Source organism: Helianthus annuus, chromosome 11 (genome assembly GCF_002127325.2).
Source record: "Helianthus annuus cultivar XRQ/B chromosome 11, HanXRQr2.0-SUNRISE, whole genome shotgun sequence".
NCBI classification, from domain to species: Eukaryota; Viridiplantae; Streptophyta; class Magnoliopsida; order Asterales; family Asteraceae; genus Helianthus; species Helianthus annuus.
This window is the reverse complement of record NC_035443.2, coordinates 6,799,688-6,818,387: the sequence shown is the minus strand read 5'-3', so window position 1 is coordinate 6,818,387 and position 18,700 is coordinate 6,799,688. Positions and strand designations below refer to the sequence as shown.

At 36.1% G+C, this 18,700-nt stretch overlaps 1 protein-coding gene across 1 annotated transcript; it reads right to left on the bottom strand.

Annotated features, from left to right (window-relative positions):
* Nucleotides 1-13,088: 13,088 nt before the first annotated feature.
* LOC110887685 (integrin-linked protein kinase 1) lies at nucleotides 13,089-16,992 on the bottom strand. Its single transcript, XM_022135260.2, has 11 exons — nucleotides 16,750-16,992; nucleotides 16,317-16,385; nucleotides 15,303-15,386; nucleotides 15,119-15,210; nucleotides 14,918-15,038; nucleotides 14,743-14,822; nucleotides 14,220-14,282; nucleotides 14,049-14,134; nucleotides 13,897-13,970; nucleotides 13,387-13,469; nucleotides 13,089-13,303 (listed from the first exon to the last, which is right to left on the bottom strand). Exons 1-11 carry the CDS (start codon nucleotides 16,990-16,992, stop codon nucleotides 13,165-13,167), a joined length of 1,134 nt encoding a protein of 377 aa, XP_021990952.1. The 3' UTR covers nucleotides 13,089-13,164.
* Nucleotides 16,993-18,700: the final 1,708 nt, after the last annotated feature.

The window sequence follows — 18,700 nt, the reverse complement described above, 5'->3', positions numbered from 1 at the left end:
CATCCATCTAACACAGTGGAGACGGTTTCTATTGTAACGCCCGGCTCTTTTGTACTTTCCATTTATAGAAAGTTTTGTTCGTATTTCTATTTTTGGAAACCTTGTATTCTTGTAATCGCTCCTTTCATTGTAATCATTATCAAACCGAGACTTGGGTCATTAATGAAGCTTGTATTTTGTTACATTTATGTTATACACGCTCTATGTATGCTCGTATGTTCGACTTCGTGAATCAATCAATGTCTAATCGTTATTCTTGGAAACTATGTGCGAAACTTGTAATTAATCTAAACTTATGCATTGAACGCGTTTTGAACGAGAACGATACTTGGTTATGACATTTATACGCTTAAACATACTTTGGTTATGATCATCATTAACTACACCTTATACTATGCTTTTATATCAAAACAAGTCCCTAAACTCTCAAGTTTGCACCTAAAGGAACCAAATATAAACTTCAGGGGCCTAAGTGTAATAAAACGGAAGTCAGACAAACCTACCCGCCGCGCGACGCGAGGGGGCTAGGCGTCACGCGACGCCCCTGTTTCGGCAGACTTGTGTTTCTTTGAGCTGCATGCACGAAATCCCATTAATCTAACCCACCCAATCACCTTTAATCCACCTCTAATTACCTCCAATCATCTTCTAACTCCTCCATTAGAAAATACCCACCTTCTCCAACCCATTTGACACTTTCACAACTCTCTAATCTTCACAAATTTACTCTCAATCTGCAGTAAATCTGAGTTTTGGACAGATTCTTGTAACTTCACTAAAGTAAGTGTAACTTGCTCATTTCTTAACCAAATCACTTGGTTCTTCTTCCTATTGCTTTGTTATGTCCTTGGGTTTGAATCGTTGGTTTTTCCTTGGAAGAATCATGCTTGGATTTGCCCTAAAATGGACTAAAACTTTCTGTTTTGTTTATTATTAATCAACAACTTGTTATTTCTTATCCAACTTGTGTCTAACACATCTCACACCAATGTCCTAATGCTTACAACCTCTCCTATGGTTGGGTAAGCTTAAAAACATGGTTGAGACACTTAAAATCAGAGGATTAAACCTCATAAACTTGGTGTTTTGATTAGGGTTTTAACCCACAAGTCATGTCAAACTTAGACTTTGATGCATGAGTGATTATGGAACAACTTGGGTTGTCCAAACATACAATCCTCACATGATTTGATGATTTCTCTTAACTTAGTTCATTTACATACTTGTATAAACCTTAGTTCGTGACCCTCCTTGGTTGTTTTTACATCAAGTGTAGTGGTGAACATCTAAGGGGTATCTAAATGGAAGCTTGTCTTCCTACCCCATACATGACATCTATGACATAACTTGAGGTACCTAAATGAAGAGTAAACCTTCTACCTCTTACTTGAATATCTAAAATATATATATTCTACAAGTTAAATAATATATATGTACATACACCTCTTTGATAATCATCTAAGGACCTAAACCTTGCCATGATTCTTATGAGTGTTCAACTCATGAAATCGTTATAATCCTTGTGGTTACCAAGTGTCATGCAAGTGTTAAAGGGAAGATGAGTATTTTGATATTATATTCTATTACATTATCGTGTCACCTTAATTCCGAATCTTCCAAACTCCCCAAACTCATACGCTTTGTTTCTTTGTGTAGAAGAACAAGGTGCTCCAACTAGCTAACTCAACCACCAACTTGCTCTCAGATTCTCAAGTTTAAAGACTTGCAAACCGTGAGTATACTCGTATTTTTCCCCTTTTTACTTTTACCACTTTTGGGGTGTAACATGTTTACCTATTGAAACTTACACATGAACTTTTGTCTAAACACATGAACATTCCTATAACATGCTTGTATATGTGATGGCTTGATACTTTAAATTTGGGTGATTCTTATGTGTTGAACTTATCATTAACTTCGTACGAGCCAAACCGTGACATATGTAGCGCTATAGGATTAACGACCCGCCTCTACTGAAACTTTGGTTATGTCATAAGCAAGTTGCGTTTTCTTGGTTTGATATGTTAGACACATGCCATATTTAATGTTTATCTTGAATCGCATGCTTGCTATGAGGGATTGTTCACACTTTTATCTTATGCTATGTATGTACCAAACTTGTATACTCGCCTTTGCTTTCGCATTGAATTGTATTTTAAACATGTTACAGGTTGATGATGATGAAATGAAAGAGGTAGCACGATGCCTAGATACACACTTTAGACGTTAGGTTTAATATGTTGTATCGAATTTTGGTTATGTTGGTTTGTTATTTTGATTAAACTTGTTGTTATTTGGGATCTTGTATTGATGACTACTTGAAGTTTGGAAATGAAATTTGGATTATTAAATTATTGTCACAAATAGCGTTATGATGTCTCGAGCAATCTTCACACTTCGTCTCATCCCGATGTTTCCGCCATTGGTTGGGGTGTGACATCTATGGTGCCGTCTGCTAGCTCTACCTCGTAATTCACATTTAAGGTTTTGACAGGCATATTCAGCAATTTGCAAAATTTATGATCTACGAAAGACTTATCAGCGCCTGAATCAAAAAGTACTCTTGCAAAGATATCATTTACGAGAAAAGTACCTGTGATCACGTTGTCATCCAGCACTGCTTCTTTCGCCTCCATCCTGAAGACTCTAGCATTGTTCTTCTTGGCCTCTTCAGGCTTCTTGGCATATTTAGGGCAGTTGCTTTTAATGTGCCCCTTCTCGTTGCAGTTATAGCAGGTTGCATCTTTTATCTTCTTGCAGTCCACAGTCTTGTGGTCCTTGGATTTGCATAACCCGCAAGCATACGACTTCGACTGAGTCTGCGAGTTGGATTCGAGCCTACACTTTCCAAAGTGATGTCTCTTGCAAGTCTTGCACTTGGGCTTCTCACCAGACTGTTGCCCATCCTTCCTTGACTCCGACCCCCTCTTGTTATCACCGTTTCCACGGTGTTTCTTGCTCGACCTCCGTGAAGTTTCATCTTCACGCTTTCTCTTTTCAGCTTCTTTGTTCCTTAGCGATCTTTGTTGGACCGCATCCAGAGTAAGGGACAAAGATATATCGGCTACAGATCGAAAGGTCGCTGGCCGAGAGGCCTTCGCGCTTGCCTTTATTTCGGGGGCTAACCCACCGATGAAACGAGAGATTCTTTTTGGCTCCGGGGTTACCAGATATGGAACCAACCGGGACATCGTGTTGAAGCTCGTTAGGTAAGCTTGGCAGTCAAGGTTTGTCATCACCAATGATAGAAAATCGGATTCTATCTTTTCCACCTCATGTTGAGGGCAGTAATTCTCCTTAATGAGAGAAACGAATTCCTCCCATGTCATGCTGTATAGAACAGCCTTTCCCGAGGCCTGAACCAACGACCTCCACCAAGCCAGGGCCTCGCCCTTGAATGACTGAGACACAAACTTTACCACGTCTCTTTCCGCACAGCCGCTGATGTCCACCACGGTGTCCATCTCGTCAAGCCATGTCATACAATCGACCGCTCCTTTCTCCCCAGTGAAGTCTCGGGGTTTGCATGATACAAAGTACTTGTAGGTGCAGCCTCTGGCGCGAGATACGTCAGTATATACTCTTTCTTGGCGGACACTGTTTTCATTGGACGAATGATTATCATCGTCCTTTTTAGGCTTGGACAGCGGTTTGCTGTGAGATTTGGTGTGGGTTTTTGGCTTTGAGTGTGGTTTGGATATAGTTCGGCTCCGAGATTCAGTATATTCCTCATATTGTCGATCCAGAGCTGCCTTGACAGCATTATCGACAAGAGCTTTCAACTCTGCGCCCGTCAGATGAACTTGGGCGTTATCATATTCGTCTTCCTTCGAGTGGCTATTTTCTCCACTAGGGTCAGCCATGGTAACTTGAATCTGTTACAGAAGATAACGAAAATTTTATTTAGGAGTTTATTATGGAATTGTCTTTTATGGCAATTCATCAACCATGGTAACAGAGACCATATCTGGTTAATTTGTTACTCACTTTTATTTAGGATTTGAAGATACTTATCCAAATTACAAACAATATTGTTATCGGCACAAAAGCCTAGTCACGAGGATGTTTTATAATATTAGCTGAGATTACAGAGAATCAAGGTACGAAGGTTTGAACCGTAGTCCTTTTACCCTTTCTGACAGGGAGTCATAGACCACCACTGTCTTTTGTCTTATTATGACAATAATTATGGCCCATAGGCACTACATCACTAATGGATGCTTAATAATTCGGCCCGTAGGCACTACATCGCTAATAGACGTTTAACAAGTTTGGCCCGTAGGCACTACATCGCTAATGGATGTTTAATAATTGATCATCTTTATTGATGATTTAACCCATGATTTATTATATCATTAATTTGGGCTTTGGAATCCTTAGAAGGATTCTTATACAAGAATGACGCGTGCGATTTTAACGAATCACATCTGTCATGAACGTTAACATGATTACAGAGGTTAACTAGAATTCTGAATCTTTTAATCAGGTCTTACCATCTTGGCCGGGTCTAAAAAGACACCTGGCTAGGTTTCACTCTTAAGATTCTTTATTTAGGCAGATTTAAATTTAAAAGGAATGATTTTTGATTTATTTCATATATAGTAATAACAAAAATGAAATTTATAACATAACATTCCATAAACTTCAAATACAATTACACGCTGCCCTAAACGGGACTTTTAAACAAGTACATACCTACATAGAGGTTAATAAAGAGACAAGTCCACGCAGGGACCAATACAAGATAGGTGTCCACGCAGGGACTAAAGGATAAGTCCACGTAGGGACTGAAATACGATAAACGTCCACGCAGGGACTTGTTTTAAAATAGAAATTACATATATAAGGACTAATGGTCACGTTTCTTCTTCTTTCGCTTCAACAGGTTTGCTAGACCTTTAAGGAATCCCCTGTTGTTCTTTCGTTCTTCCTCGAAATCCCGTTCCACACGACTTAACCGATGGAGGATTTCTTCTTGTTCAGGAGGAGAGAAACGTGGTTGTGGCGCCGGTTGCGGAACTGGAGGTCTAGGAGGTGCTGGATACCCATGAGCTGAGTAATCTGGTATCCCTAGGTTTCCAAAAGCTCCGTCGGGATAGCGGGCATTATACCTAGCCGCTACCACATATGGGTCGCGCTCATAGTTGTAATTGTAATGCGTGTGCGACGGCTGTTCGAACGGGTTGTATGCCGTTGGACCCGTGTATGCAGGTATTGGGTGGTCATACCCAAATGGTGGCGAAGATGGTGCAACTGGTGCGGAGTTCGCCTCCTGTACTGGACTTGAAGGTCCTTCTTCTTGTAGTGGCGGGTAGTGACTACCACTAGAGTGTCGAGGGGTGCTGAAGTGGAATTCCCCTCTTCAGGTGGACATACGAGCACCCGATCTCCTACGCCTTGGCGGATCAGGCATTTCTGGTTGAACCGGTGGCGGAGGTGGTGGCGTAACTGCCACGAAACGTGGATCCTCGGAGGGATCTTGCTGTTGCTGCTGCTGGTGTTGCAATGTCTGATGGGAGGGTGTGAAGTACCACTCGTGCTGGTTGAACAGCGCTTGAAAACTATCTGGCCCTTGATAAGGTGTGCCATGAAAAGAAGATCCATCAGAGATCTCGATAGGATGTGTGGGCGTACCACGAGCAGGTTCTATGGGATCTGTGTCCTCATCCATATGGTCTTCTGAGAAGTGATCCTGTGGTCCTAACGGGACAAAGCCTGCAGGTTCCTGAATGTAATCTGCTGGGTTAAACTGACCTCTGAAGTAAGGAGTGGGATCATCAAAAGCACGGTGCGATACCGAACGCTAAAGAGGTATGTAGGAAGGTTGAGGGTTATTGGGATCATTTTCCGAGTCTGGTCCAAATGAATGGCGGTATGAGGGTGTTGAGCTATGCGAGGTAGAATGTCTCGCAGGTTCAAAAAGGTTTCTTCGTCTCTGTGGTCCTTCACTCCTGGTACTGGCAGGAGCTCGCGTGTTCGAAGTTCCAGCTTCGTGATCATTGTGAGTAATGATCGTTCCTCTGCCTCTTCCTCGTCTGATTGCAGGTGGCATTTTTCCTGCTTTCAAAACTATAAATAACAATAAACAATAAAAAGACAAACTGGAATAACAAATTCGAATTTGTCCAATGTTCTTGTGTAGACTCAAGTATGTGCAATTGTGTAACTGATATTAAACACAGAGGCTAGTGTTTAATTCACTCAGTGTTGGCTCTGATACCAACCTGTCACACCCCGATTTCCACGTGTCTCACCGGTGGGCCCGGTGGGGGATTACCGTGACGTAGTTGGCAACATTATAGTCAAACCACACAATATAAATGAATGCACAGCGTAAGCATAAAGATAATATATTTCAACTTTAAGTGTAATATCAATGTATCACCATTGTTGAAATAATAATCCACAGGGGATCAAATAGAAATAACAAAAGTATTGTTCAACAGACTTCAGGCATCTTAAGCTTGCGAGACTTCTAGAGATGCTAAGGAGAAATCCCAGCCCATTACGCATAGTACCTGCATTTAGTCTTTTTGGGGAAAATACGTCAGTTTACACTGGTAAATACATTCAACTGACACTTTTGTAAAATGTTTGATAAAATTGGTTTAAATGCTCAAGGCACAAACTCTTTATAACTTGGGATAATTTATAATCAAATCTTGTAAAGAATTACATGTTACTATGCGTTCGGTCGCCCGAGTCGTATCGGGTTAAAGTTTAATAGACACACCACATAGTATAAAACCGTGGCGGGTAACCAACGGCTACACTTTTATAGTTATAGACATAATGCCGGGTGTACGCCTACACATGGATGTCAAGGTCGTGGCCATTCGTAAATGTTGCCAAGGATATCCGGGACATGGTCATTAAGCCCCCAAAGGCGTTAAGCCAACAAAACAAGTTTTTAAACGGGTCACATTGATAATACCTAACTACTAATGAGTTGGGGTCAATTGCCCGACCAAGCGGTATTTTTGATACCGTAACCCAAGCCCGTATAACGGAAAATAAGTTAAAAGTATTTACCTTTGCAAGTATAATCCTTAATTGAATAAATCACAAATAGCTTTTACTGGTCTCCTATTCTGGAACGAAGGTTTAAAAATAACCTATTAGAATCCTAACGGGTCTTTATATTTGCCGTAGCTTAGACCGGTCGGTTTCAAAGGATAGTTATGTTTAATCGCAAAGGCGAAAACCGTGAATGGAGTGTGATTTTGACCCAACAAGTTTGAAGACTTGTTTTATATGGGTATAATAATCATACTCTGGATTTTGGGGTCAAAACAATATGGTTTGACCCGTTTCGGCTAACTTATGTAAACTAGTTACATAAGCCGAACCGTGCGCGCTAAAGGCGCAACGGGTAACCGTAGGAGTCCTACACTGATTTCCTAAGTCAACATGCTTTAAAGAGGTTGTGGTATCAGTAGGATACCTTCCATAATGCCCGTAACGAGTTTAAGTTGATATTATGCCCCGTAGGGGTATTTCGGTCTTTTTAAAGATTATAAAAGAGGTTTTAGAGTTCTACAGGAAATCTGAGTTTCCCAAATAGTTTATAAAGTCTAAATACTTTATTTATTAATTAAAATCAGTAGCAACTGAAATCGGGTCAAAAGACCTTGTAGAACTCAAGTTATGGCCGAAAAGGGTATATTCGGTATTTACCGAACCGTTGCTATAACCGCAGGTTAAAAATAATTAAAAATTTTTAAAAATCCCAAAATATTATTTTACATCAGTGAGCAAAAGGTTTGTTGTCGAAATCCGGGTTTAGATAAGCGTTATGCTAATTGCGCTATTTAAATACTAAAGTTTCGCAATTTGCGCTATTTAGCATAACTCCTATTCTGGACCTCGGATTGACGTGAAATTTTAGCGACATGCTTAGAAATCAGTAACCAAGGTCATGATCCTTTCACGTGTCCGAAATTCTCGTTTTAAATTAAAAAGGGCGTTACGGTCAACTTTTAAGCATTTAACGGAAATGTGTAAAAGCTTGGACAAACAATGAACCGGTCACAGAGGGTTATACCATCATGTAACCTGGTCCTAAGAGAGTCCCAAGGCATATCTAAATCAAACTTTAACCGGTCAGAACTGAAGTCAATGCAAAAGTCAAACTTTTGCGACTTTCGGCTCCGAACCGGGTCTAAACAGAAAATGGTCGGATCAAACAAGCTTAGACTAGTTAATATACTTATTATCATGTTTTATGGGTGTTTAAACAGGTTACATATCATCTACATTACAGATTACGTGTAAAATCGCAAAATAGCTTTCTGTTGACTTTTTCTAAGCATGTTTGACTCGTCATTTGAACTAGTTAGAGTGGTGATCAGGGGAAACCCTTTTAAGGGTTTAATGCCCACATGAATACCAACTTATAACTACCTTTGATTCGGTTAATCACTGGACCATTTGTGATTAACCATTAAGTCATCCGTTAATTACGACGGATTGACTTTTAAGCTAAAACTAAGCAAAACTTAAACCACAAAGGGTTGAACAACTTACTGAAGTCTTATGCAATATAAGAGAAGAGTTGAGAGTGTTCTTGAGCTCCAGATGTGATCAATGAAGGCAGAACAAGGTGTGTTTCAAATGTGCACACAACCTTGCCTTTTATAGTGAAAATGGGAGCTCAAGATCATTACAACTAAGGCTACAAGTGTTCTTGGATGATCACCAAGTGTCCCTGGGTCCTAAATGATGATTAGGGGTCGCCCATATCTCAGGAAAATTACACTTATGATTTACCGCTTTAAACAGCCAACAGCCAACTTTCTGTCGCTGGGCGTCGCTTACGGACCGTATGGCTTGGGCCTTGCGGTCCGTAAGCCTGTGGCGGAAACACTTTTACCCCTTCACCCCCTTACGGTCCGTAAGGCATGACCCTTACGGTCCGTAAATGCTCAACAGTGGCAAAAAAAATTAACCTTTCATGCATTGAACGGTCAACTTTGAATTAATAATTTGGATGGCTGGCCTTTTACCCATACTTGACCAGATGTCTACCCCATTATGCAATATGGGTTTGCAAAAGAGGATGGGCTCATGTCTTATCAATTGCATTGCATTATTTTCTTAGAACCCATTTTATTAACTTGGATGTTTTTGATTATTATTAATGACCCGATTAAGATTAGGTGCTTATAAATTTGCTTGGGGTCTCGGGATTTATAGTGTCGAAGTCGCTCAGAGGTATAAAATTAACATGTCGACATATTCGAAAATCCTACCGCATATCTTAATTAAATCCGGGTTTATATTATTTTTGTCGTATTTGACACGTGTCATTTATTTATTGGACACAAAATTTCGAGGTGTTACATAAATGAAACAAGTATTGAGCATTTTCATAACGATGGTGGAGGGAACGATTTTCTTGCTTAACAAATAGTTTATTTATTTAATATATTTAAAATACATGAAGAATAATAACTACATTTATCATACTAATAAATTTATCCAAAACAATCATCCTTTTAAGATGCAACTCAAGTCCATATATTTAAATTTTAAAGTTATATAACTTAATAATTACCGATAGTTCATATTTATCTAATTAATGTAAATATTATTTTGTTGCTATAAGTTTACCTAATGGGCTAATTGCTATATGCCTAATCTAAACATTTCAATAACATTTTTAGAACTAATAAATTAATACCATCGTTATTTAAATAAAATTTGGGTTCAGGTCGTGAGAAAGTCGATGATTCAGTTTGTCTTCTAATCGATGGTTCAAATGCTTTCATATTTATAAACTTGACAAATATCACAAGTTTTGATCACACATAAAACAAAATTTTGTTCGGATATCAGAAAATGTCTTAAAATATCGTTTTATAATTGTTAAATCTTCGTTATTAACTATTTGATATTTTATTTACTTAACCCGTGTAATACACGGGGTTATAACCTAGTATGATATATTTGAATCCTTTTAAATTAATGTTATAGGCATGGTGATCTAGGATAAAATAAAAATGAGTTATTTTGTACGACAAACATGTATAATGCAGTTCACTTTCTTAAATCATGAATTAGAGAGAAAAATTTGAAGATACATGTTTGAATCTATTACTTTTTGTGTATTTTTTTTTTCGACTCGAGCCCATGCCCATGTTTCTTTTGAATATGTAAAATTATTGATCTTAACAAGACACATTCTTGATCACTAAATAGTTTGACATTATTTGATGATGCTATATAACATACTAGGTTCTAACCCCGTGTATTACACGTAGGGGTGCAAACGAGCCGAGCCGAGCCCGAGCTCGACCAGGCTCGAGCTCGAGCTCGTTTAACATATAAAAGCTCGAGCTCGAGCTCGGCTCGATTCGAACTTTATTTCTAAAGCTCGAGCTCGGCTCGAAGGTGATTTTTCAAGCTCGAGCTCGGCTCGGGCTCGACTCGTTTAGTATTTATTAACTAATTTATATTAATTACAATTATTATTATGCATATAATTTAGTTATTTTTTATATTTAAACAAATAATAATTATTATTATATAAATATATGTTTAATATATTAATAAAAATTATATAAACAGAAAGCTCGTTTAGGCTCGCGAGCCGGGTCGAGCTCGATAAGCAAAGCTCGGGCTCGGGCTCGTTTAGTAAACGAGCTTGTTTTTAGGCTCGGACTCGAGCTCGTTTAAGCTCGGCTCGTTCGAGTTTTTTTTCGAGCCGAGCTCGAGTAGCTCGCGAGTAGCTCGGCTCGTTTGCACCCCTAATTACACGGGTTGAATAAATATAATATTGTTTACTAAATAATAAAAAAATTATGTCTTTAAAAACTCTCGTGTATTACACGGGTTGAATAAATATTATTTTATATACCAAATAATAAGAAAATTATATTTAAAATACCAAATAATAAAAAGTTATATTTAAAAAAACTAATGGATATACTCTGTATGCGATAAATATGGTGATTACGAAGATGATTATTGAAAAGAAGATACAATGGTCAAACATGTTATTCAAAAAGCAAATAAGCAGTCATTTAAAATAACTCATAATATAAATAAAACATGTGTTAAAAGATAGGACTAAAGTTGTTAAAACTATAACTTTGATGGTCAAGAGAACTGCTTACCTGAGAAGTCGTGTTGATGTTTTGTTTGTACAAATTATCTTTCTGAAAGGGTTTATTTAAGGATTGAGGTAATTTCCATTCAAATTACCTATGATGTATCAAAAAGATTAGAATCATGTTGTTATTCGATATCATCTTTTTCAAATAAAGAGTTTTTAATATAGCGTTTTTAATATATCTAAATATTTATTATTATCTAACATTTTGTTTAAAACTATTATTGTTATTTAATATGAAAGATAAATAGAAAAATAGGTTGAGAAAGCATGAGGAAGTGACATGTGTCCAAAAAAGATTTTTGTTTATTAGTATAGGAAGATTTTTATGTCAATTACCGTGAAATTAGGGTGCTTCGTTAGTTTTGTAAATACGTATCTAAATGCTGTCGAGCTTTTTCGGTTAAAGAAATTGTTTTTTTTATGTTAATTACACTTTATTTTCTTATAAAATCGGGTGCTTCATGGAGTCGGTTGGTATACTTAATCAGGGTTAAGTTATTGTACAAATATCCTTAACGTAAGAAGGGAAGGAGAGAAATTTTTTTTCTACTTATTAAGCACGTATTTTAGTACCAGAATCCAAAAAAAATCGTGATTTTACACTAGTATAGTAATTATGTAATTTTGTAGAGTAATTATAATTACTCTACTACTGTAAAATCACGAAATTTTGTTTTTAATTTTTTTTTTACATTTTGCAATTGAACGTCATTGTTAAATAGTAGGGAAAAAAATTCCTCCTTCACTTTTTACATTAAGAATATTTTATACGTTAAAACTCATTTATATTTGATCTTTACACTACTTAATCATCCTTCTTCTAGTCATTCATGCAATCTATTATGTTGGTCCCTCTATGAAAAAGAGACCGAACACATGGTATACTTAATCATCCTTTTTATATCAAACTAATGAATAATCACAATCAAAGATTAAAAAGAGCAAAAACAATAAAGAAAAGTATGAACAACAAAAATGGTTGAGAGCAGTTGTGGAACTAACCTATTAAATTAGGGGTATCAAAACAAAAAATAACCGTGCAATCATACAATATTAAAAAAGCGACAGAAAATATATAAAGTAAAACAAATACCTAATGGATCTGTCCTCTTTTTTTTTCATAACTTGAAATCATTTCATCACTTCGACGACTTTTACTTTATGAAAAAAAATCCTTTTCAACCGCACAAACATTTAAAGAACTTCATATAAACATAAACCTATTGATTTTTATTAACAAAAAACTTACAAACAATAAGTGAAACGCAGGTGCACGTACAAACAATAACAAAAAACTTAACATAGACTTACTGATTTTCAGCGATTTCACTAGCAATAGCATCAAGGAAATGCAACGAGTTTAGGACTTCAGGGACGAATCGGGATGAACGGAAACGCAGGTGAGGTGCGACTGTGCGAGTTCAGAGCTGCAGGAGGTGAGATCGTTGGCTGCCTAGCTCCTGTTCTTTCTTTGTTCGAACTTCGACCTTTGGTTTTCCTGCGTCGTTACTGTTCCATTGCCGCCCCCGTAATCAACATATAAATGGGCCTGTTTTATTATCATTTTTGGTCTTGGGCTAATGGGCTAGCTTGATAGGCTATTAACAATTATGTCTGGGCTTGTAAAAAGAATTGGATTTACACTTGATACTATCCTATTTTTATGGTCAGACGTATTTTTTAAGGGTATCCTTTATATAAAAACGAAAAAATAACATTACGAATACGAGGTTGAGTCGTAGCCCGTGTTACGGCTGCTTATTTGGTGGTTCCGCCCCTGTTTGAGAGAAAGGAGGGTTTTCACACTAGTTACCTACACTACAAATCATGTCAAGTCCATTTCAGTAAAAAAAAAAAGAATTTAACAAAAGTGCGTTTTGAGTTAACATTTGACAATCATGACAACATACATGAAACAAGAAAAAAGAGTAAACAAAATAAGCATTATCACACACACATATATATATATATATATATAAACCATTTGTATATTATTGCCTTAGAATCATTTTACTTCATTCATAATCATTTGGCAGCTGTGAATGTGCTCAACAGACCACAGCTGTGAATGTGCTCAACAGACCACAAGAAGGTTTTCCTAGAGACAGGTACACTTCTTCTAGCGTGTCGATGATGCCCATGAAGTCAGGGCGAAAAAGAACGTCACCAATACATTGCCTTATCAACCTGTGCGCGATGAAACGTCATAAGGAAAAGTGCAGGATTGATCATAAAGATGGAAAAGGTCGATGGGATATGCAACGACTTACTGTTGAATCCTTGCAGGACATTTACTACTGAATTTCAGTTCATGCTCATAGATGATGCTTGGCATGAACTTTACTTCTACCATCTGTAGAAGAAGAAGAAATTATATATCAAGATCGTTAATGGTGATTAAATCATTAATGGGCCACAACCCAAGCAATGAATGAACTCGAAATTCGTGCCAGACACATAAATCAATACAACTACGAATTTCATAAGTTGATACGAACACAACCAATTAAAATTACACACTTGCAACTAAAAATACAAATGTGTATAAATAATTACGTTAAACTATAAAAAATGATCCTCGTTTCTTTGTATCCTTTAGATTTTTTAATAAAATACTCAATCAGTTTAAGTTATGACGATAAAAAATTAAAACTTTTTTTTTTAGAAAATAAACCTTTTCCACTCGAAGCCGACTAAAAATGGTTTAGACTAAACCCAAACCTGCAAATTTTCTTGTTAGATGACACCCGTGGGCCGTTACATTAATAGAGCTATGTTACCTGATATAATATGAGTCCAAATGATAGGATGTCTCTTCCTCTATTGACTAAATGCCAGCGCCAGTTGACAGTACCTGAAAACACAAAACGATTCATTGGACATGGGAATTTAACATAAGAACTTAATAAATAAAAAAGCCAATGGATCGTACGTTTTTTATTCGGGTGTAACTCATACAACGTTTGGATCCAATATTCACCAATCTTTAAATGGCCACCTTCATCTTGCAATAAGTTTCTGGAAAAAAAGGCAAAAAGCACCTTTAGCTATGTTTACAAATGCAAATTTGATGTATGTAATGCTAAATGTTGCATAACCTTACTTTGGATCCAGATGATTGTGAATTATTGGGCAGGGCTTGTGATGATGAAGATAATTCATCCCCCTGTCAATACAATCCAATGACCTTGTATCATATATTTTTTTTAAGAATAAAATATAAAAATCAAACTAAAATAAAGTTTAAGCCTATTGTAACATCTTGCCCTTTATAACAAAATGGAGCTTACATATTAAAACCTCTAATCGGAATATTATATATCCCTCTAAGCGTGCAAAATATCATATTTCCCTAAAACACGAGTTTTCAATGCAACACTACCCTTCAAGCATGATTTGGAAAAATATGATATTTTGCAAGTTTATGGGGAATATATGAAATTGTCCCTAAAGTTTTCAAGTGTGGAGTTATCTTCTCATCTATAGTCAATATGCCCAAAATAAGTCGCTTGTATTTGAGACTGGAAATTCCATATGTCACATTAGTGCTCCTATAGGACGGACGATGTGGGATTTGCCTAAGTACGTTTTTTAGACATGTATTATTAAGGTGAGAAGCACAATACCTAGCAATGTCGAGTGCAAACCGCAAAGCAAGTGGTAGATCTAGTCCAGCCCTTTGGATCAACATATCATACAATCTTCCCTAACAAACAAGATGAACCACAATAAAGACCATTAGGTGTAGGAAAACATTTCCAAACATTTGAAATATAAAACTACATAGAAACAAATGCTTACTCTTGGCAAATATTCTGTTATCAGAATCATTTGTCCATCATGCATAATAGAACCAAGACACTCTAGTATATTTGGATGACGAAGCTCCCTTAACTGTGTGTTACCATTAGCTGACAAAACCCTACGCTCAACGTTCATAGAAACATGTAGTTTTTAGTTTTAGTTGTATACTTAATTAGGTGTAGGAAAACATCTACAAACATTTTCACCGGGAAGTTTATCTGTCTCTCGATTATTGTTTTAACGACCCATGTTCCACGCCACTTGACCAATTCAGAATTACCCATTACACCCTGATAAGCCACAAACAAATCATGATCAAGAGTTGAGTAGATAATGGTAGGTTAAGAGCGATACACAACAACCCACTGTTCATACTAAAAACCTGCTCAATTGGTTCTGAATTAAAAGAATCAATCTCTGAAATGTCAATATTAACTTCCTTTGCATCTTCATCACGATCTATTGTCTGGACAATCAAAGAATCATCATTTACATTAGAGAAGCATCCAAATACTCCAACTATGTTATATAGTATCTGGTTATGATTATTCTTATCACGTAATCATTTTAAAGAATCTAATTCCAACCCATCATGGATAAGGTTGTAAATGAACCAAGATGGACTTCAAAATATAAACGGACGGATTTTATTGTTTGTGTTTGTTCGGTAAGAAAAAATGTTTGTTCGTGTGCGTTCATATTAAAGAACAAAAACCAACAAAATTAAACACGAAAATACATGAACAAATAATAAAGAGTTAAATGCCATTTTAGTCCCTGTGGTTTGGGTCATTTTGTCAGTTTAGTACAAATGTTTCATTTTTCGCCTGTGGGTCCAAAAAGATTTCACCGTTGCCATTTTAGTCCACTAGGTTAACTTCATCCATTTTTTCTGTTAACAAGAATGACAATTCGGTCATCTTATATGTAATTCTGTTAACTAGAAGGGCGGTTCGGCCATATAAAATGACTGAATAGCCCTTCTAGTTAACAGAAAAAATGGATGAAGTTAACCTAGTGGATTAAAATGGCAACGGTCAAACCTTTTTGGACCCATAGACGAAAAATGAAACCTTTGGACTAAACTGGCAAAATGGTCCAAACCACAGGGACTAAAATAGCATTTAGCTCAATAATAAAATATAAAATAGTTTATAAAACATTATTAATAAAAGTATACATAATCTTTATATGTTTATATCATTTAGGTATAAATATACAACCAAAAATATTATGAAGGTAAATGAACAACTTGTTCGTATTTGTTCTTTTAATAAATAAATAAATAAAGGGACATAGCCGAACAGTTTACTGAACGTTCGGTTTGCATCCCTGAGTCTTGCCAAGTCTAATATATATAAACCAACAAATAAGATGTTGTAACAAATGAGATTACCATTGGATTGTTCACTTCAAGAAGTCTGCATATGTCTCTATGTCCAAACAGCCTTGCATCCGTCAGTGGCTAGAAATTAACAACAAAAAACCACATTAATCGTCGTTCATCTCATCATCCAATAAACAATTCAAAATTGTCCTCAAACTCGATTTTTTATTATATTTCTAGGTGTTTTTTTTTATCAAAACGATAAGTGTTTCTAGGATGTTTTTCGAAGTGTTTTGGTTTCTACGAAGTTCTCTAACAGACTCTAAAAAATATCTAAACCAGATATTCACGTGACAAGCGATCTCCTCAAATATGCTGACATGTCAAAACTAAAAAAAACAAAAAAACGAGTCTGCTTTTTTGACTAGCGGGCTCCCTATAAACCAAAACAAGCTCAAAAACCTCTTAAAAACAAGATTAACAAACAAAAACTAATCCTCACCGTTCGATTCCATCTATCTTCAAGATTAACATCAGCTTTGTAATGTAACAAAAGCTCTACAATGGATGCATGACCTTCACTAGCAGCCAAATGAAGTGCAGTCCTCTTATAATCATCTTGAACATTAGGAGATATTCCATCTCTCAGCATCAAATTAAGCCCAACCCTGTCACCTCTAGATGCACAACTCAGAAAGTTACCAATCCTTTGCGTATCAAAATCGTCACACGTTTCATACGCCATAGTGCGCTTATTAGCAAGAACTTATGAGCAGTTAATGTATCAATATGATTATTTAGTGATTTATATAAATTGATCTTTGTATGTATATTATGAAGTTTAATATTGGCGGGTAACTCTAGAAATGGTTTTGTGATTAACTAACATTACTTTTGTCCATATTAGAGAATCACCAATGGTCTATCATAGAGAAAGGTTGCATGACTTTATTGTAATTTTTTTTAAACTAGTAGTAAGCACCCTCTGCGTTGCGGCGGGGGCGAACACCAATGTCATACTACTGTCAGCGACCACCAATGCTGAAGTTGCGGTGTGTTAATGCGAAAAATTGAACCGAAACGTAAAACATATAAAAGAATAATTAAGTCGATCTAGGACCCGCGCGTTACGATGAACTTGTCAAACGGGAAAAAATAGACGATGTAAAACGTTTAACTACACACACGTTGCACCAAATTAACTAGCAAAATTTAGAATGAGTTATTTTGTATGACAAACATGTATAATGCAGGATCCTTTTAAATTAATGTTATAGGCATGGTGATCCAGGATAAAATAAAAATGAGTTATGAAAAAAATGTATAATGCAGTTCACTTTCTTAAATCATGAGTTAGAGAGAAAAATTTGAAGATAAATGTTCGAATCTATCACTTTATGTGTGTGTTTTTTTTTCGACTCGAGCCCATGTTTCTTTGGAATATGTAAAATTATTGATCTTAACAAGACACATTCTTGATCACTAAATAGTTTGACATTATTTGATAAGATAAGAGATCATGTAAAAGAGATGAATTTAAGAGACAATCATGACCACATATTTATCAATTTAAGAAAGGAATGGTATGATGGTTTTTTCTCCCTTTAACTAGTTTCCTACTTGATTTTCAAACGGTTATAACTTTTTCATACGTTAATATTTTTTTTTAAAAAAAATTACACCGTATTAACGAACATTTCATTCTCTTTAATTCGAGCAGCCTATTGCTATAATGTTCTTAAAAATAGTTTATAGGACTTTGAATACCCATTACGTGATTACGTGATTTTGAATACCCAGTACCCATTACGTGATTTTGACTACCTGGTACATGACTACGTGATTTTTGAATAGCCATTGCGTGATTACACATTCAACCAAAATCATTACGCATTCAATGTAAATTCATTACGTGATTTCACATTCAATATGATTTGTTATAACTAATGTTAATACAATTATGTTTATTACGTGATTACACATTCAATAATTAGAACTTGATTGTTTATGCTTTATCACCTGGTTAAATCTCTAATATACGACATTATGTCGCTATTATAGGTTGGTTCGGCTAATGTTTTGTATATAATTTATCCTTAATACGTGATTATACCTGAAATATTAAGTATTCCATATGAAATATTATGTATTACATGTTTTGTTTATACGTAATTACGTAATCATTCAATAGGGTTTCACATAAATACTATAATTAAATCACGTAATTGGTATTTAAAATCATGTAGTCATGTAATAATACATAGTTAACTATTGTTACGGAATTACGTAATCACTTAGTGGGGTCAGGGGCGGACCCACGTTAAGCGGAACGGGGTCCCCGGACCTCAATCTTTTTTTAAAAAGTAGTAGAAGCGGTATATAAAATTTTCTATGGATCTCATAAAATAATTTAGTTGGACCCAATAACAATGAGAGTGAGCATGGTGCAGTGG

Coding starts and splice junctions, on each gene's coding strand:
- LOC110887685 (XM_022135260.2), bottom strand. CDS start 16,992: ATGGCGTATGAAACGTGTGACGATTTTGATACGCAAAGGATTGGTAAC. Junction 15,387..16,316: donor TTGAAGTGAACAATCCAATG/GTAATCTCATTT, acceptor TTGATTGTCCAG/ACAATAGATCGTGATGAAGA. Junction 14,283..14,742: donor TTTGCACTCGACATTGCTAG/GTATTGTGCTTC, acceptor TTGTATTGACAG/GGGGATGAATTATCTTCATC.